The following is a 15,665-nucleotide window of genomic DNA, read 5'->3' as shown; positions in this document are numbered from 1 at the left end:
CTACTAAGAATGCACACAACCTGGAGCCCCATCTGCATCAGGGTGACTTGCCAGCTTATATCCCCAATGTGATCAGCATTTTTATTCCTAGATACCAGGTGCTATGAATATTGTAGACTCTGGCAACCTACATGGGATCAGCCATTTTTCTCTCTGACCCTCAGTTTCCACTGCAAGGCCCCGGGGGGGCAGTGTGACTGGGGTAATGAGAAGCAGCAGTGCCTTGAGGTCCAGATTCAGAAGAGAGCCCAGTGCCCAGCCTTGAAAGGCTGGCTCCTTCTGGTCTTAATCTCAGACCTTATTCGCCATGAAAGGATAGCAAAGGAGTAATTTATACATAAATATTTATGCAATTTTATATCTATGTATAACATATATACATATATGTGCACCATTTATATTTTTTCTTCTGTGAATTGACTGGGACCTTCACCCATTTTTTTTAGATGTAACTGTTTATCTTATTGATTTGTAAGTGCTCTTTATATATTATGGTTTTGAGTCCTGCAGCTTATTTTAGTCAAATGTATTTCCTGGATTGTTACTTGTTTTTTAATTTTATTTTTGACACAGAAAAAATTTTAAGTTTTGTGTGTTCAAATCTGTGAATGTTTTCCTTTGTGGTGTTACCTTAGAACCAATAACAAGGCCTTCTCCTTCCCAATATCGTATTACCCCAGTAATTTCCCCTGGTCATGGTGTGCCTTTTTTTTTTTTTTCCAATAATTAACTCTTTAATATTCTGGAATTCATTTGATGAATTTAACTCACACCCTACCCCACCCCCAAATGGGCTGCTAGCTTCCCTAAAACTATTTCCTGAGTAACCTAGTATTTCCCTGATAATTTGACATGCCACCTGAATTATTAGGAGTTCTTTGGTGGCAAGGTACAAAAACTGACAACGCCAAAGGCCATTCATTGGGAGGATAGTGAGGCCGGTAGAGTATCCAAGGGGCTGGAGATTAAGCTTGGAAACTGGCTGGTGGTTCCAGAGAAGCTTCTGTGGGTGTGAGGCCTGACCCTGAGCCGAGACCTTGAGGATTAAGTAACTTTTCCATAATCGTGGAACTAGCCGGTGCTGGCATCAAATTGCAGCCTGTGCTCTTGACCCTTAGTAAATCACAAAATTTCCGTTTACATAGCAATTTACCTTTAGGATTTATACTAACCATTAACAGAGTAGGAAGTTGATGAGAAGCCCTGGACAGCAGAGGTAAAGAATATATCTCGCTTGGTTTTGCTCAGAGTACATCTTTGAATACCTGGGGAAGACTCTCCAGTATAGAGAATTTCAAGGACCCTAAAGCACAGCTGTTAAATCACAACAAAGGGATGTGACAGCAGGGGCAGTTTTGTAGGACCTGGGAGCTCCTCCTTCCCAGCCCATCAGGCGTGTAACTGGAAAAGGAAGTGTCTTTCCACGGAGCGTGCAGTAACGTGGTTTATGTCATGGTTACCCATGGGTGCTCCGGTTTTTCTGACCCTGAATCCTCTCTGATTAGCTGCACCACCCTGCAGGGACAGAGCGACACATCCTTGTCAGCTGGAATGCCGGGCTGTCCCTGATCCCGCTGCGCCTGTGATCTGAACGCTAATTGACATCTCTCTAGTCTCTGCCCGGACTTTCTGTGATGTACCCATGTCCCCCAGAGCAAAACAAGCGTAGCCTCACGGGGGCTGCCACCTGGGCAAGCTTTTAGGTGGGAGGCAGGCCACCACCGCTGCCTTGTCTTTCTGTTTCTGCTTGGAGAGCTTTGTCTCCATCCCTCCCTGGCGGGTGCCCCCCAAGTCTGAGCCATGGTATCTGGTGAGTGAAGCCAAGGGCAGGCCTTTTCCTAAAAGTCACCAGCAAAGGACTTTCATGGAACCAGCAGAGCAGGTGGTAAAGGAAGGCACTTGGTAGCAAAGGAGGGAGCTCTGACGTACTCGGGAGCCTCACTCCCACCTTCCCCGTGTTTCCAGGTTCACCCAGGCCATGGGAAGGGATGATGATTCTTTGGGGGGCTGTTCCCCCTTGGCGTGCAGGCACAGCTCCTGAAGCAGGGACCACCGGGTTTGGGATCTGCGTATAGCCATTATTAACAATGAAATTCTAGAAATTACAGTTAAATACATGATATTGAAAACAAAGGAGATCTATAATGAGAACTCTTACCATCCCTTTTTTTAATTTAATTTAATTTATTTTTAAAATTTATCTTTATTGTTGAAAGTATTACAGATGTCCTCCCCCCCCCCCCCCACTGACCCCCTTTACCTCCCCCACTCCCCAGACCTTCACCACACTATTGTCTGTGTCCACAGGTTATGCCTAAATGCATTTAAGTTCTTTGGTTAATCTCTTCCGGCCCCCCTTCCCTCTGAGATTCAGTCTGTTCCATGCTTCCATGTCTCTGGATCTGTTCTGTTTGTCAGTTTATTTTGTTCATTAGATTCCACATATAAGTGAGATCATGTGGTACTTGTCTTTCTCTGCCTGGCTTATTTCGCTTGGCATAATACTCTCCAGGTCCCTCCGTGCTGTCGCAAAAGGTAAGAGATCCTTTTTCACAGCTGCGTAGTATTCCATGGTGTGAATGTGCCACGCCTTTTTTTATCCTACATCTACTGATGGGCACTTGGGCTGTTTTCAGTTCTTAGCTACTGTAAATTGCGCTGCTAAGAACATAGGGGTGCATAGATTCTTTCCTTAGTGTTTCGGGTTTCTTAGGATATATTCCTAGAAGTGGGCTCACTGGGTCAAATGGCAGTTCTGTTTTTAGTCTTTTGAGGAAACTCCACGCTGTTTTCCACAGTGGCTGCCCCAGTCTGCATTCCCACCAGCAGTGCACCAGGGTCCCCTTTCTCCACACCCTCGCCAGCACTTGTAGTTCATTGATTTGTTGATGGAACCATTTTGGCAGGTGTGAGGTGATACCTCAATGTGGTTTTAATTTGCATCTCTCTGATGATTAGTGACTGAGCATTCTTTCATATGTCTGTTTGCCATCTGTGTGTCCTCTTTGGAGAAGTGTCTACTCAGGTCCTTTGCCAGTTTTTAATTGGATTGTTTGTTTTCCTGTTGTTGAGTTGTATGAGTTCTTTCTATATTTTGGAAATTAGCCCCTTAATCAGTTGTATCATTGACAAATATGTTCTCCCATATAGCGGGGTCCCTATTCTTTAAAAATATGTTTTACTATTTTTATGATCTTGAGGTTATTTATGTCTATTGTATCCTTATGGTAGAAATACAATACACTGTGTTATATTAGGATTCTCCAGAGAAAGAGAACCATGTATGTGTGTGTATATATGTACATGTACACACACATATAGACACATACATTACATGTGTACATATATACGTACCTATACACATACACACACACATATATATACACATATATATACACATACATATACACATATACATGTACACATGCACATACAAAGAGATTGTGTTATTTTATATATGAGTTTTACTATATATATATATATATATATATATATATATATATATATATAAAGAAATTAACTCTAGGGGATTGGCTCACACTTCGGGGAGGGCCATCTACGTCACCGAGTCCACTGAGTGCAACGCCAGTCTCCTCCACAAACACCCTCCCAGACACATTGAGAAGCAACTCAGTGTGGGCGCCTTGCGTCCAGCTGAAATGGACCATTTCACTGAGAAATTCGTAGATTCGCAGGAAGTTGTTAGAAATACTGCTTTGTCCAGTTCCCCCGGTGGTAATGGGTCACCACCACAGCATTGACGCTGACACAGTCAACCCGTCTGATTCAGACGTCCCCATTTTCGCTTGTGTTTCTCTCTCTGTTTGGGTGAGAGTATGTGAGTTAAGTTTTAGGCAGTTCTGTCACCTGCATGGGTTTGTGGATTTACCACTACAGCCAAGACACTGAACAGTCTCAGTACCACGGGATCCCTCCTGCTGATCTTACAGCCACACCTGTCCCTTCCTCCCTGTCCTTAACTCCTGGCAACCACTGCTGTGGCCACCGTTTCTGAAATGCTGTCACTTCCAAAGTGCCCTATAAATGGAATATAATTCAGCACGTAAACCTTTGGAATCGGCCTCTTTCATTCAGCATAATTCCATAGAACAGCATCCAGGTGGCTGTGTCTGTCAGTCCGTCCCTTTGAATTGGTGGGTAGTGTTCCGTGGAGCGTATGGATGACAGTTTGTAGCCGTTTGCCTGCTTGAGGACACCTGAGTCACCCCGGTGTTTGGTGTTGTGAACCAGGCTGCTGTGGACATTTGCCTGCACATCTCGTGGCCGTCTTCATCCCGCAGCCCATTAGGATTTTTCCTTGAGGCTCGTGGCTGCATTTGTTGCCTGCACCCTGGTCACAAAGTGGAAAGTGTCCGGTAACCAAGCCAACGCCAATTATGTAGCCACAGCCCTCAGAGGAGCCCCGCAGTAACCAGGGCAACCCCGACTTAGCTTCGTCCTGATGAATAATAAATGACGAGAGGACACGGCCTTGGGTGAAGGACGTGGCTTTGACTCGAGTCCTCATGGCTCAGGAGGCGTCTCAGCCTCTCTTGGCTGCACAGGAAATTTGGCATTGCGCTGCCCTTTGCGCCTTCTCGTGATCACAGAGAAATTCTCCCTTTTGTAGGGATACCCTTCTGTTCTAACCCTTTGCGTGAACGTGCCATCATCATCGGTAAATCAATTTCACGGCTAAATCATCATTTGAATGTTGATTCCAGACCCCAAAGTTTCCAACAAAAGAAACATTCTCAGCAAAACTGAAGTGGGTATGTTTCAAGTGAGCCTCAAATGGTTCCTTGCAAATATTTCTCAGTCCCGTCTGCATTCATTCATTCTTTCCTTTATTGGATCAATACTTTTGTAATTAATTTTCTTTTTTACAGAGAGAGGAAGGGAGAGGGAGAGAGAGAGAGACATCAATGATGAGAGTCATTGATTGGCTGCCTCCTGCACGCCCCCTGCTGGGGTTCAAGCCCGAAACCTGGGTGTGTGCCCTGACCGGGAATCGAACCATGACCTGGTTCATAGGTGGACACTCAATCACTGAGCCACACCAGCTGGGCGGATCAGTACATTTGTACAGAGGTAGAGCCACGTGTGGGGCATGTTTGAAGTGCCAGAGATATGTCAGTGACAAGACAGGCAAGTCCTGGCCCTGCTCCCTCCTTGGGTGCAGCTCATGTTCTAAGAGGAGAGGTTGATGACACGCAAGCAAAGGTGACAGTTTTGGACAACAGGAAGTGCTGCGAGGAAGGAAGTAGGGAAGGGCGATGAGGCTCTGAGCATGTGGCATGAGAGCAGAGGCCTGAGCAGAGCGAGGAAGCGGCGCTGTGAGGATCAGAGGGGAGGGTTCAGAACTAGAGCAGCAGGGACAAGGTTGGGAGGAAGGTCCGGAGCTGGAGCCCTGTGGGTGGGGCGGGCGCAGGGCTGAGGTTCCAGAACCTGCAGCATCAGCCCTCGCTGCGTGTCCCTTGGTCTCCATGGACCTCGTGGTGCTCAGACCTGAGAGTCCTCCCCGCTGGACTGGCCGCCTGCGTCGGCGCATTCTGGACAGTTCATGTGATGGAATCATACACTGCGTGGCCTTTCACGTCTGACATCTCTCACTCAGCATCATGTTTTCAAGGTTGTCATGTCGTAGAGCAATGGCCGTCATTTTCGGGGGCTTAGCAGTGTCATTCGCTGTCTTGAGTGTCCACCAGCAGAAGGGTTGTCTAGTCCCCAATCCTTGGGGCCCATGTTTTGGGAACCCACTGGCAGGGACCCTGCAGGACAGAGGGGTTGCTCAGAACTAGCAGGGCCAGGATGGGGTGAGCCAAGGTATCGAGTTATCCAGATGTCAACAGGTGAATGAAAGCATCTGTCCAAGTACTGGAATCCTAGATGAATTAAAAATAGGGGCGAGTTTTTACAAACCCATTTTCCAATCAAGATAATAAAGTAACACCACCCTGGCCGGTGTGGCTCAGTGGTTGAGTGTCATCCCGGGCACCAAGAGGTCACGGGTTCAATTTCCGGTCAGGGCACACGCTCAGGTTGTGGGCTCGATCCCCAGCAGGGGGCGTGCAGGAGGCAGCCGATCAATATTTCAGTCTCTCACATCAATGTTTCTCTCTCTCCCTTTCTCTCTCTCGTCTCTAAATCAATAAAAACATATTTTTAAAAATAACACCAACAACTAACAACATGTGCACCCATCTGCTGTTCACCCTGACCCCAGGACCCCAAAGCTCAGATTTTCTGTGGCTTGTCCTGAGTCACTCCATGGGCAAGGGTGTTTATCGCCCTCAAGGACGGGCTGCCCCGTGGGCATCCCTGGGGTTCACGGGCTGCCCACCTGAGCCCCCCCCCCCCCCGCTCTGCCCCCTCCCGGCTCAGCCTCCCGCTGCCTTCCCATGGGGAGTACCCCAAGGTCACTTATCAGTCTCATTTGTGTGTTTTTTAGAAACTCGGGGACACCCCCTCTTTCTGTTGTCTCAGCCCTTTTTACTCCTAGACAGGCTGATAGGCCATAAATAAGAGGGCAGGCTGGCTGTTAAATGCTCCAAAGAGATTCATGACAGATTACAGCGACTTCATTTGCAAAGCTCTGCACTGTCGTTCCTGATGACATGGAACGCCAAGGGCCACTCCAAAAATAAATCTGTCAGCCTTGCTCACGCCAAGATGTCGAGGTCAGAGAACTCATCGGGAGGTTTCCAGAATTTTCCTTAGAATTAATCACAAATTCAGTGAAATGCTGATGGAAGAGATTTATTTTGGTGTCTCTTCCCCTGGGTCACTGAAGGGTCGTTTGACGTGATAAACTGCGCTCTGAGCCAAGCCCAGTCTCTCCGTTAACATTAGCTCCTTTATTTGTTAATTCCAAGGTCTAGACGTGACCATATGAGATAATCCCTTGCAGGATTTTTGCGCTGTGGGAAAATAGACTAGATCAGGACAGACTTTGTCCAGGTGGTAAGAGCAAAGGGACCGACTGAGCCAAAGGCCACGCTCCCAAGTCCAGAGGCCACAAAGCCAGCCGACCTACCCTTTCCCTCACCATGCTCAGGGTGGGATTTGAACTAGGGGAAGTGGAGCCTGACCCTTGTGTGCTAATCTGGTTCCACGGGAGAAGAAAATACAGAGCCATTGGGTGCATTTGTTATGGTTTCTTTTCGAACTCCTATTCATACGTCAAGACCCAACTCCTGCTCCATCCTTGAGGCTTTGTCTGGTGTTCCCTTCCCAGAGCTGTTTGCTACTCCTCTGAGACCCCCTGTGCAGGAGGCTGCTCTTTTATCCAGCTACACCTTCCCGTGTCCTGCGTGCTCCCCGAGGGCAGCCCCCACACCTCCCCAGGACAGTTTTCACCATGCCCATGAGATGTAAGCATTCAACAAATGCCGAATAAATAAAAACGCCTTGGAAAATTAAAAACCATGGACAGAAAAGGCACGTTTCAGGCATTTTTAAAAGCCTGGAAACCCGGAGGAAACCCATGGAGCACATCTGACTGCAACTTGCAGAGCTTTTGTGGAGGCCGTTTGGGGCACGTGAGAAGATTGAATTAAAGAAGCACAGAGTGGGCCAAAGATAAACTCTCCAGAGGTTTACAGTAGAAGAAGATGTGGCTGTGGACAGGCTGTCCCCTCCTTATTTCACTTTTCTGTAAGACTGTGTGAGCTGTTGGGGGGATGGGTGTGAAGGATTCACCCAGGCCTGAGAACGTGTGTCCTGCAGAGAGGGGCTCACACTAGAAGCTCCGGAAAGGGACCACCAGACAGAGCCTCGATGGAGCAGGAGTTGGGTCTTGACGGGTGAATAGAAGTTCGATAGGCCGTAAAGTGAGATAGGAATTGCTGAGCCTGGGAACAGAATGTGCCAAGTACAGAGCTATGATGGCATGTCTCCGTGCTCACCTCACTAGGAGGAATTTGCCATTCACTTACTTTTATCTCTCTCTGCAAATCATGTAATTTTCTATAACTGTCTAGCGTAGGTTTCTTCAAATTTGTATTTTCTTTTGTATCAGTTGCTTTCAAAACAGGAATTTGGAGTAATTCCTCCTGATGTCTTCCATGGCTTTTGCCAACAGCAAAAACCCATTTTGGCTTTCTTACTTAAGCAGGATGCTTGGAGCCGAGGCGTTCGGACGTGTTTGTGACTGTGCAGCTCAGGGCAGGATGCCGTTTTAATTGTGAGCTCTGTCTGTGTTCCCGTCCAGATTAAGTTTGACAGTGTCGAGGTGTGTGTCTGCTGTGAAACGCAGCACCAGTCAAGCGGCTGCAGCAACCTGGGGGAGACGCTGAAGCTGAACCCGCTGCAGGAGGACTGCAACGCTGTGCGGCTGACGCTCAAGGTGACAGCACGGGCCCTGCCCGCCGGGCATGCACCCCACGCACCTCGTGGGGTGCATGCACAATTGTATCCAGGCATCGCCCAGGTTCCTCTCAGTGCATAATCCACCGAGGCCGGTGAGATGCCAGAGGAAATCTCTCTCCAGGGGACATTTTTAAAGGATTATAGATTTCCACACATTTCCCATTTTCACCATTTCTCTCTCCTGCCTCTGACACATGTGAAGGTGGCATTATGGATGGATGGGAAAGTCTTTACTGATGTGGATATGACTGGTTCTCCTGCTTCCCTAACGTTTTTGCTGTCCCTCCATCGGGGAGCAGACGGCTATGGATTTTGCCTTTTTAAAGAAATAACATAGAAAGTTGTTTATATTATTTCTTTCTTTTTCTTTCTACAAGTGTTTTGTTTTTTTTGCTCTCATAAGTCAAAATTGCTTAAAAATGCATATGAACCGTGGACCTAATACTTCTATTTTCCCTAAATGAAAGTGCGTTAAACTTTTTTAAAAAGATGTGGCTGTGCCCTGGCCAGGTGGCTCAGTTGGTTGGGGTGTTGTCCTGTACACCAAAAGGTTGTGAGTTCGATCTCCAGTTAGGGCGCATGCAGGAAGCAACCGATCGATGTTTCTCTCACACATCAATGTCTCTCTCTCCCTCTCTCTCCATCCCTCCCTCCCTTCTTCTCTCTAGGATCAAAAAAAAAAAAGGTGTGGCCGTGGTCACTAAACATCTTGACTGGTGGTACAGTTGTAATCACTGTATATCGGGAGCTCTGTTGTGTGTGTGTGTAGGGGACACAGTGTACGGGAGACTGGAGACCCCGGAGATCCTCCCTGGAGTCTTGGGAGAGAGGAGGAAAGTGTTGCCCTCTGTGATTGGGTGCCTGTGATTGGTCCCTCATAGGTGTGACTTAGAATGCTGGCAAGGGTGACCCCTTAGTCTGGGCGAACTCCCTGTTCACTCCAGCACACTGAAACCAGCTGGCAAGCAGGCAGTGACGTACAGAGAGAGCGAATGTGCCTAAAGTTCATGGTGACAGTGGGCCAGCTCCCCAGCACTTGCCTCCTTTTGCAGGGAGGGATGGTCTAAGTTCAGTGGTCCCAGCAGCCCACCAGGGTGACAGATCAGCAGGTCAGAGGATTCGGGGTGCACACTCAAGGCTCCATTCTCTGTGCAGCGTGTTTCCTGATGTCCCACAGCCGTGGTTTCTCTCTGAGCACCCTGGGCCTGCTGCCTGCTTAGGGTCAGTGCTGAGGCCCAACTGCCCTTCCAGCCTCCTAGGGCGGGGACGTGGGCAGCCTCGCTCACTCTGAGCTCTCGTTCCAATAACTCCTGAGTCACTTCTGCAACCTGGGCACCTTTTCTTCCCACATTGGAAAAACAGAACAAGACAATAGGTAATTAGAATTGCAGTGCAGCCACTACCTCCTAAAAATAAAATCTGAGCACCCCCTGGGGGATCCCGCAGTTCTGGAGACGCGTGTAGATAGATCCGAGTGCTACACTCTTATTCCTAGTTTTTCTGGGAGTTTTTATTATGAACGAATATTGGATTTGTCCAAGTATTTTTCTGCATCTGCTCAGATAGGCATATACCTTTCTGCTAATCTGGTGAATCACATGGGTTGACTTTTGAAGGGTGAACCAGCCTTGCATTCCAACAGTAAACCCCTCAGTCTGAGTCTAGTCTACTGACGGGCCTGTCAAAGTTTTGCTTCCTTTTCTGTGGCTGTGCTTTTTATTTCCAGCATTTTCCTTTGGTACTTTTTTACTGCTTCCATCTCTTTGCTAAATTACCTGTATGGGCTCGCATAGTGTCTACCTTCTCCGCTCGAGCTGGTGTCTGACTGTATCTCTGCCCCAGCTGAACAGGACCTCATGCCTTTCCATGGAGGCGCCTGTCCTTCCTTAGAATTGGAGTTAGGTGGTGGCCCTGTAACTTCAGCTGTCTGATGGGTTCAACTTAAGTTCCTGTGAGATTTATATAGATCTAGGTGCCACACTCTCTAGTTTTCTCATAATTAGTGGTGAAGACACATTAATACAATCTTACTCTTAAAGGCATTTGAGTGAGACTGTGCTTGATGACACCCCTCACAGGTACCTGGTGGTGTTTCTCGGTATTAAAGCTCTCAGAACACACGCACGGCTCCTCCGTGGAACAGATTTCCATGGGAGCCCCTGCCTATAGCTTGCAAATGTTCTTGACACTTAGCAAAAGAAGCCACACAGGGGACTTGATCCTTGGATTAGCTTCCCTTGCTTGCTTTTCTTGGTCAACTGTTAGAGCATGTTCATTGGTCTCTTAAGAGTCTTATTTGAAGCTCTTGTCATCTGATTAGTAATATTCCACGCCTCATGTCCATATTAAATTATGAATTATCCATACCTCGTACCTAATGAACTCAGTTTGTGCCGGGGAAATCCCCTCTGATTGGTTCGGGAATCAAAGCGCCTTTGATTTTGGTTGTATTTCAGTGAACTGGCAGTGACTTGATGAGATTGCTCCAACTACTTACGGGCATTCCTGTTATGCCGGACGATTGGACAGACCAGTCCCTCACCAGGGAAAACAGGCAGAAACCAGTGTTCTTCCTGGATATGTTTAGAATCCAGAAGATTCCCTCAGGTGGTTTTTGGTGGTTCAGAGGCCTCAAAGGCCCCTCTCCTTTAAGCTTATCCATGCCCTTCCCAGCCACCCCACTCCCAGATTCTCTGGCTCAGCAGCAGGGAACCCCTGGGGGCAGATGAGCATTTCTCTTGAGAGTGTTAAGCCTCTTCAGCGTAAGGCCTCATGCCCTGCTAAAGTTTGCTGCTCCACCCTGATGGGGGGAGGGCAGGACAAAGGGCACCGAAGGGACCTAAAACTCCACCGTGCCTTGCAGAGCCCCAGAATGGATCACCTTCTCCTTCCCCATCTACCAGAGCCTGTTAACAGAGTTACACAGGACTGTGGCCACTGGGCCGGGCTGGCTCTACCCCCCTGGTAGCCTGCGGAAGTCAGCCAAAACCTAATATTCAAATTTAGAGGAAAGGAAACTCAGGTACAACCAATCACAGCCCACTGGGCTTTCCCAGAGAAGCCACAGCCAATCAGATCATTGCCCTGCTTTGCTTCCGTGTCCCCTCTATAGAAGCCTGTCCTCAGCTCCTGTCCGTGGGGTGGGGCGCTCCTGCCCACCGGGGTGGGGGGTGGCCCTGCCCAACTAGAAATTGATGTTTGCTCAGATACACACTTGAAGTTTCCTGTGTGCCTCAGTTTTGTCTTTTAACAGGCCCTAGAGGGCATTTGAAGGAAAACGCTCCAGTCCAGTCAGCGTGAGAGAAAGAGGCAGGCCTGTCCCTTGCAAGAAATGAGAGGATGTCAGTGAAACACAGATGGGAAATGTTACTTGCGGTTATAGTTTAGAAGGAGCGGGAGGCAAAAGGCTGATAAGACCACTAAAGCTACGTCTGCGTGTGTTTCCCAGGAGCCCCTCCCTGCTCTGTAGCTTTGTCCCAAGCTGCCTGGGCTTTAACGAAACTTAACCTCCCTGTGGTGGGGGGCGTGACACCAGGAGCCACAGGCCAGAACTTTCCAGAGGCAGAAAAACGCCACAATGATAAAAAGTGAACCAACACCAGGATTTGCCCGTCGGTTGAGCAAGAGCAGCCACGCTTAGACCACAAAGGGCTTTTTTACAACGGTACATACTTGCAAAGGCTTCATCGTGTTTACCGATGAGCAGCCTGCCGGTTTCAGTCATGTTGGTCCTCTGGTCCCCAGGGAGGAGTTTCTGAGTTGACTGAGATAAAGCGAAGCATGAAATAAGCAATCACAGGCGCCAGCAAAGTGGACGGTGCCCCTTCTCTGAGGCTGGCGGCTTCCTCCCTACGTTCTAGAACCTTCCGGTCATGAGGCCCTGGACATGACACGCAGCCTCACACAGCCGGCAGCAGCTCACCCAGGAGGGGTCCCCCTGCTGGAGTTTCAAAGCGAGGCCAGTCCTCGCCTCACAGATGAAACCGAGGCCCAGGGCAGTGAGGAGATGCTCAGAGCCGGGGGAGAGAGACCGGAGGCCTCCTGTCCAGGGGCGTGTGGTGTGGTTGAGCAGGAGGTGACACAAAGGATCAGGAGCTTGCTGTCTGGGGGGCCGACTTCTAGTGATGAGCTGCCAGAGAACCGGGGTTTGGTCTAAGCCAGTCCCAGAGCCCAGCATCCTCCGGGCCCCCCCTGCCTGACTGGTCACTGGGCAGGACTTCGTTTTCCTGGCCACAGTGGGCTGACACCCCCACCTGGGCTGGAGCCCCTTCCCCAGCCTGGGAGCTGGGGCGCAGCGAGAGCCAGGCCTGCACCTCCAGGGCCGACGCTGCACCTGAGACGCTGCGCAGAGAACAGGAGAGTGTCCCACGGTGGGGAGGCAGAAGGGCTGGCCAGGGCCGCAGCCAGGGAAGGGGTGGCGGTTTTATCCCACTGCCTTTGCGGACTTCCTGCTGGTGTCTTTCGGAGGTCACGCCGCCGACGGGCGGGAGCGGGCCTGGGGAGTTGCACGTCTGCCAGACAGTCCAGGGGGAGGTGACGGTCAGCTGGGGGCTGGTGCAGCCGGAGCAGAGGGCGATCCCCGCTGAGCCTGGTGGCTGTGCTGACAGACACCGAGGAAGGTTTGGATGTGAGGTGTGCAGGACAAACGGAATCAAGGATTTGGCTCCATCAGCTGCACCAGTGGCATTGCCGTTTTGCAAGAACAAAGAACAGTGTGTTCCTCTTACATTCTCTGCTCTCTCCGCTCTCCCCCCGGACTCTGCTTGTGCGGCTCCGTGATGGGGCCCCCACTTCTCTCTCCATCCGACCTGTGGGAGCCGACTTACCGCCCCTCCCCTGGGGCTCTGACTGTGCCCTGGGCCCTCCCCTCTCGCAGTGTCCTCGCTCCTGGCCTCCCTCTGCTCAGATGGCCTCCCTGGGACGGGACAGGAGGGGACACCTGTGAGCTGCTCTCCCTGGAGGTAAATGCGAGAGGTGCCCAGTGGAGGCGGGGTGGGTACAGCGCTCGCCCAGATGAATGACTCCATCGATTACGGCCCCCTCAAAGCCACATCAATAAACGACAGGCCAGTCGTTTGCTGCTTTGATCGAATTCCCAAAATCAAGATTGGCCCCTGGCCTCGCAACCATGTGGGTTTATAGGGCCAGCCAGTCGATTCCTTCACCTGATTTCCTCCCAAGCAGGCTCAACCCAAAGGGGCCCTCAGTTCCCACGCGAGAGGCGCGTGAGGGTTGCCCGTGGGTGAGCCCACGCCCCCTCTCTGTCTCCTGGGGAATTGTTTTCTCGGTCGGAGATGAAGCGCAGCAATGGGAGCCGACCCAGGTTAACCGGGGCGTCCCCCTGGCACCGCCTGGGGGTCCCTGTGCACACCCAGGTCACCGCTGGCCTCCCTGCCTTCACATTCAGGGTCACAAAGGACAAGAGCATTTTCGCAGAGATTCCGAGTGGGTTTCCAACCAGTGTGAGATACAGTGTCTAAGGCTGCAGGGTCGCTGGTCTTTTTCTGTTTTAAAAAAATTTCCCGTGCAGATCATCCCACAGGAAAGGGAGGAGACAGCTCACAGCCCGCGGTTCTCCTTGCCAGTGGCTGACGGAGCTGGAGCACATGAGACACTTTATGAGCTGCCGGCCACCTCCCCAAACTGTCCCTCGCTCTGCCTTCGCAGGCGTTGGGTCAGTGCCTTGCAGAGCGGCTGCCCCGGTGACTTCAGTCCTCAGATGTGTCTCTGTCCATCGCTGCCCCCGAGTGTGCCCTGCGCAGCCTCCTTCCTTAGGGACACTGCTCGGGCAGTTTCTCTAACCTGGTCACCTCCAGCTCTTGACATGGACCGTCCCTCTCAGAGCTGCGGTCCATGTGTAGTTTAGATGCTTCCTTCCCGTGGAGAGGTGCTGTGGGCCCTCCTTACTCTGTCCGCCCCTTGCATCTGTGGGGTGAGGGCTGGGGCATTCTGTCCCCTCCCCTTGGGTCTGGTCCCTCTAGGGCAGGGGCAGGTGGAGAGATGGGGAAAGCATCCTTGATCTTCTGGCAGGCGTGGGGCTGGCCTGTTGCCTGTGAACTGGTTGATACTTTGGGTCTTGTGTGGTCTCTGTGTAGATAGTGTGGTTGGTTTCCCATGGGGTCAGCTTAGTCCTGTCCTTTCCCATCTTGACATCCCACTTCTCTGTGGCTTGCCAGGGCCATGGGGATGCTGAGTCCTGCACCAGGGGAGAGGAAGGGAGAGGGGGAGAGAGAAACATTGGTGTGTGAGAGTGAAACATGGATCAGCTTCCCCCTACAGGCATCGAGCCTGCAACCGGAGCATGTGCCCTGCCCGGGAATCTAACCAGCCGCCTTTCGGTGCACAGGGCGACACTCAACCAACTGAGCCATACCAGCCAGGCTGCAAATAGTTTTCTTGATCTTAAAACTTGATAGAACTGTAAGAAAATACATAGCCTATGAATTATGATTATTTACTCCGATTATAGTTTAGGCAATTTACACCCATCAACTAAAAGCTCAAAGCTCTTGCTCCAGCACGCAGAAGACAGGCTTTGAGTTTTTTTAATCACCCAGCAAGGTACAGCTCTGCACACCGTGGAGAGTGTGCTGATTTCCCCCTGGGTCCTCGCTCAAAGTTAAAAGTGCCATTGAACACACAGCACATGCTGTGCTTGGAGCACACCTGTCCTCCTGTAGTAGCATGTCCATGACTCACGGTGGCTGAGACGCCACAGCAAGGCCAGCACTCACTGAAATTTTGGGAGATCGCAAATGGGGGTGCCTGGTCTTGAAACGAGAGCTTCCATAGGTGCCTCCACGAAGCACTTCCCTTCCCCACAGGACCGCCTGATTTGGGCGCCTTTTGTGGGGGATCCGTGTTTGGACTCCAAAGACCTTTGCATGCAAGAGCTGCTTTCTGCAGGGACTGATTCAATGGCCTGGGACCTGTGCTCACCACTCGAGAAGGTTTATGGGGGAAAGTCACACATTCAACGCAACACAACACACACACCCCTTAAATGTGCAGGGGATGCTGACTGGCATGGTCTCGCTCCTGATCCCCGAACTTCCCCGCTGCTTTGCTAAAATCCCGTTTCTCCACATTTAAGTCCTATTGCTGCCACGAAAGACCCGTGAAGATAGCCCTGGGTCGTGTCATTGCATAATTACCATAAATTAGAATAATTCCAATAAAGCCCAGCCCTGTCCCTTGTTAATTATAACACACCTACGGTTGCTGTTGGCCAGCGGTCATGTCATTTCTTTTATACTAACGGCCTTTCCCCACCTTCCATCACTATACCTTGGCTG

At 50.3% G+C, this 15,665-nt stretch overlaps 1 protein-coding gene across 1 annotated transcript in view; it reads left to right on the top strand.

Annotated features, from left to right (window-relative positions):
• Positions 1–15,665, top strand: part of ENTREP2 (endosomal transmembrane epsin interactor 2) — a 78,209-nt gene that overhangs the window by 47,158 nt on the left and 15,386 nt on the right. Inside the window, exon 3 of the mRNA XM_081124602.1 lies at positions 8,213–8,347. Within this exon, the coding sequence (XP_080980728.1) occupies positions 8,213–8,347 (135 nt within the window). The remainder of the gene's footprint in view (positions 1–8,212; positions 8,348–15,665) is intronic.

Source organism: Miniopterus schreibersii (genome assembly GCF_964146895.1).
Source record: "Miniopterus schreibersii genome assembly, chromosome: 22".
Taxonomy (NCBI): Eukaryota; Metazoa; Chordata; class Mammalia; order Chiroptera; family Miniopteridae; genus Miniopterus; species Miniopterus schreibersii.
Note: the sequence above shows the minus strand (reverse complement) of the source record. Positions and strands in the feature narration are given on the sequence as shown.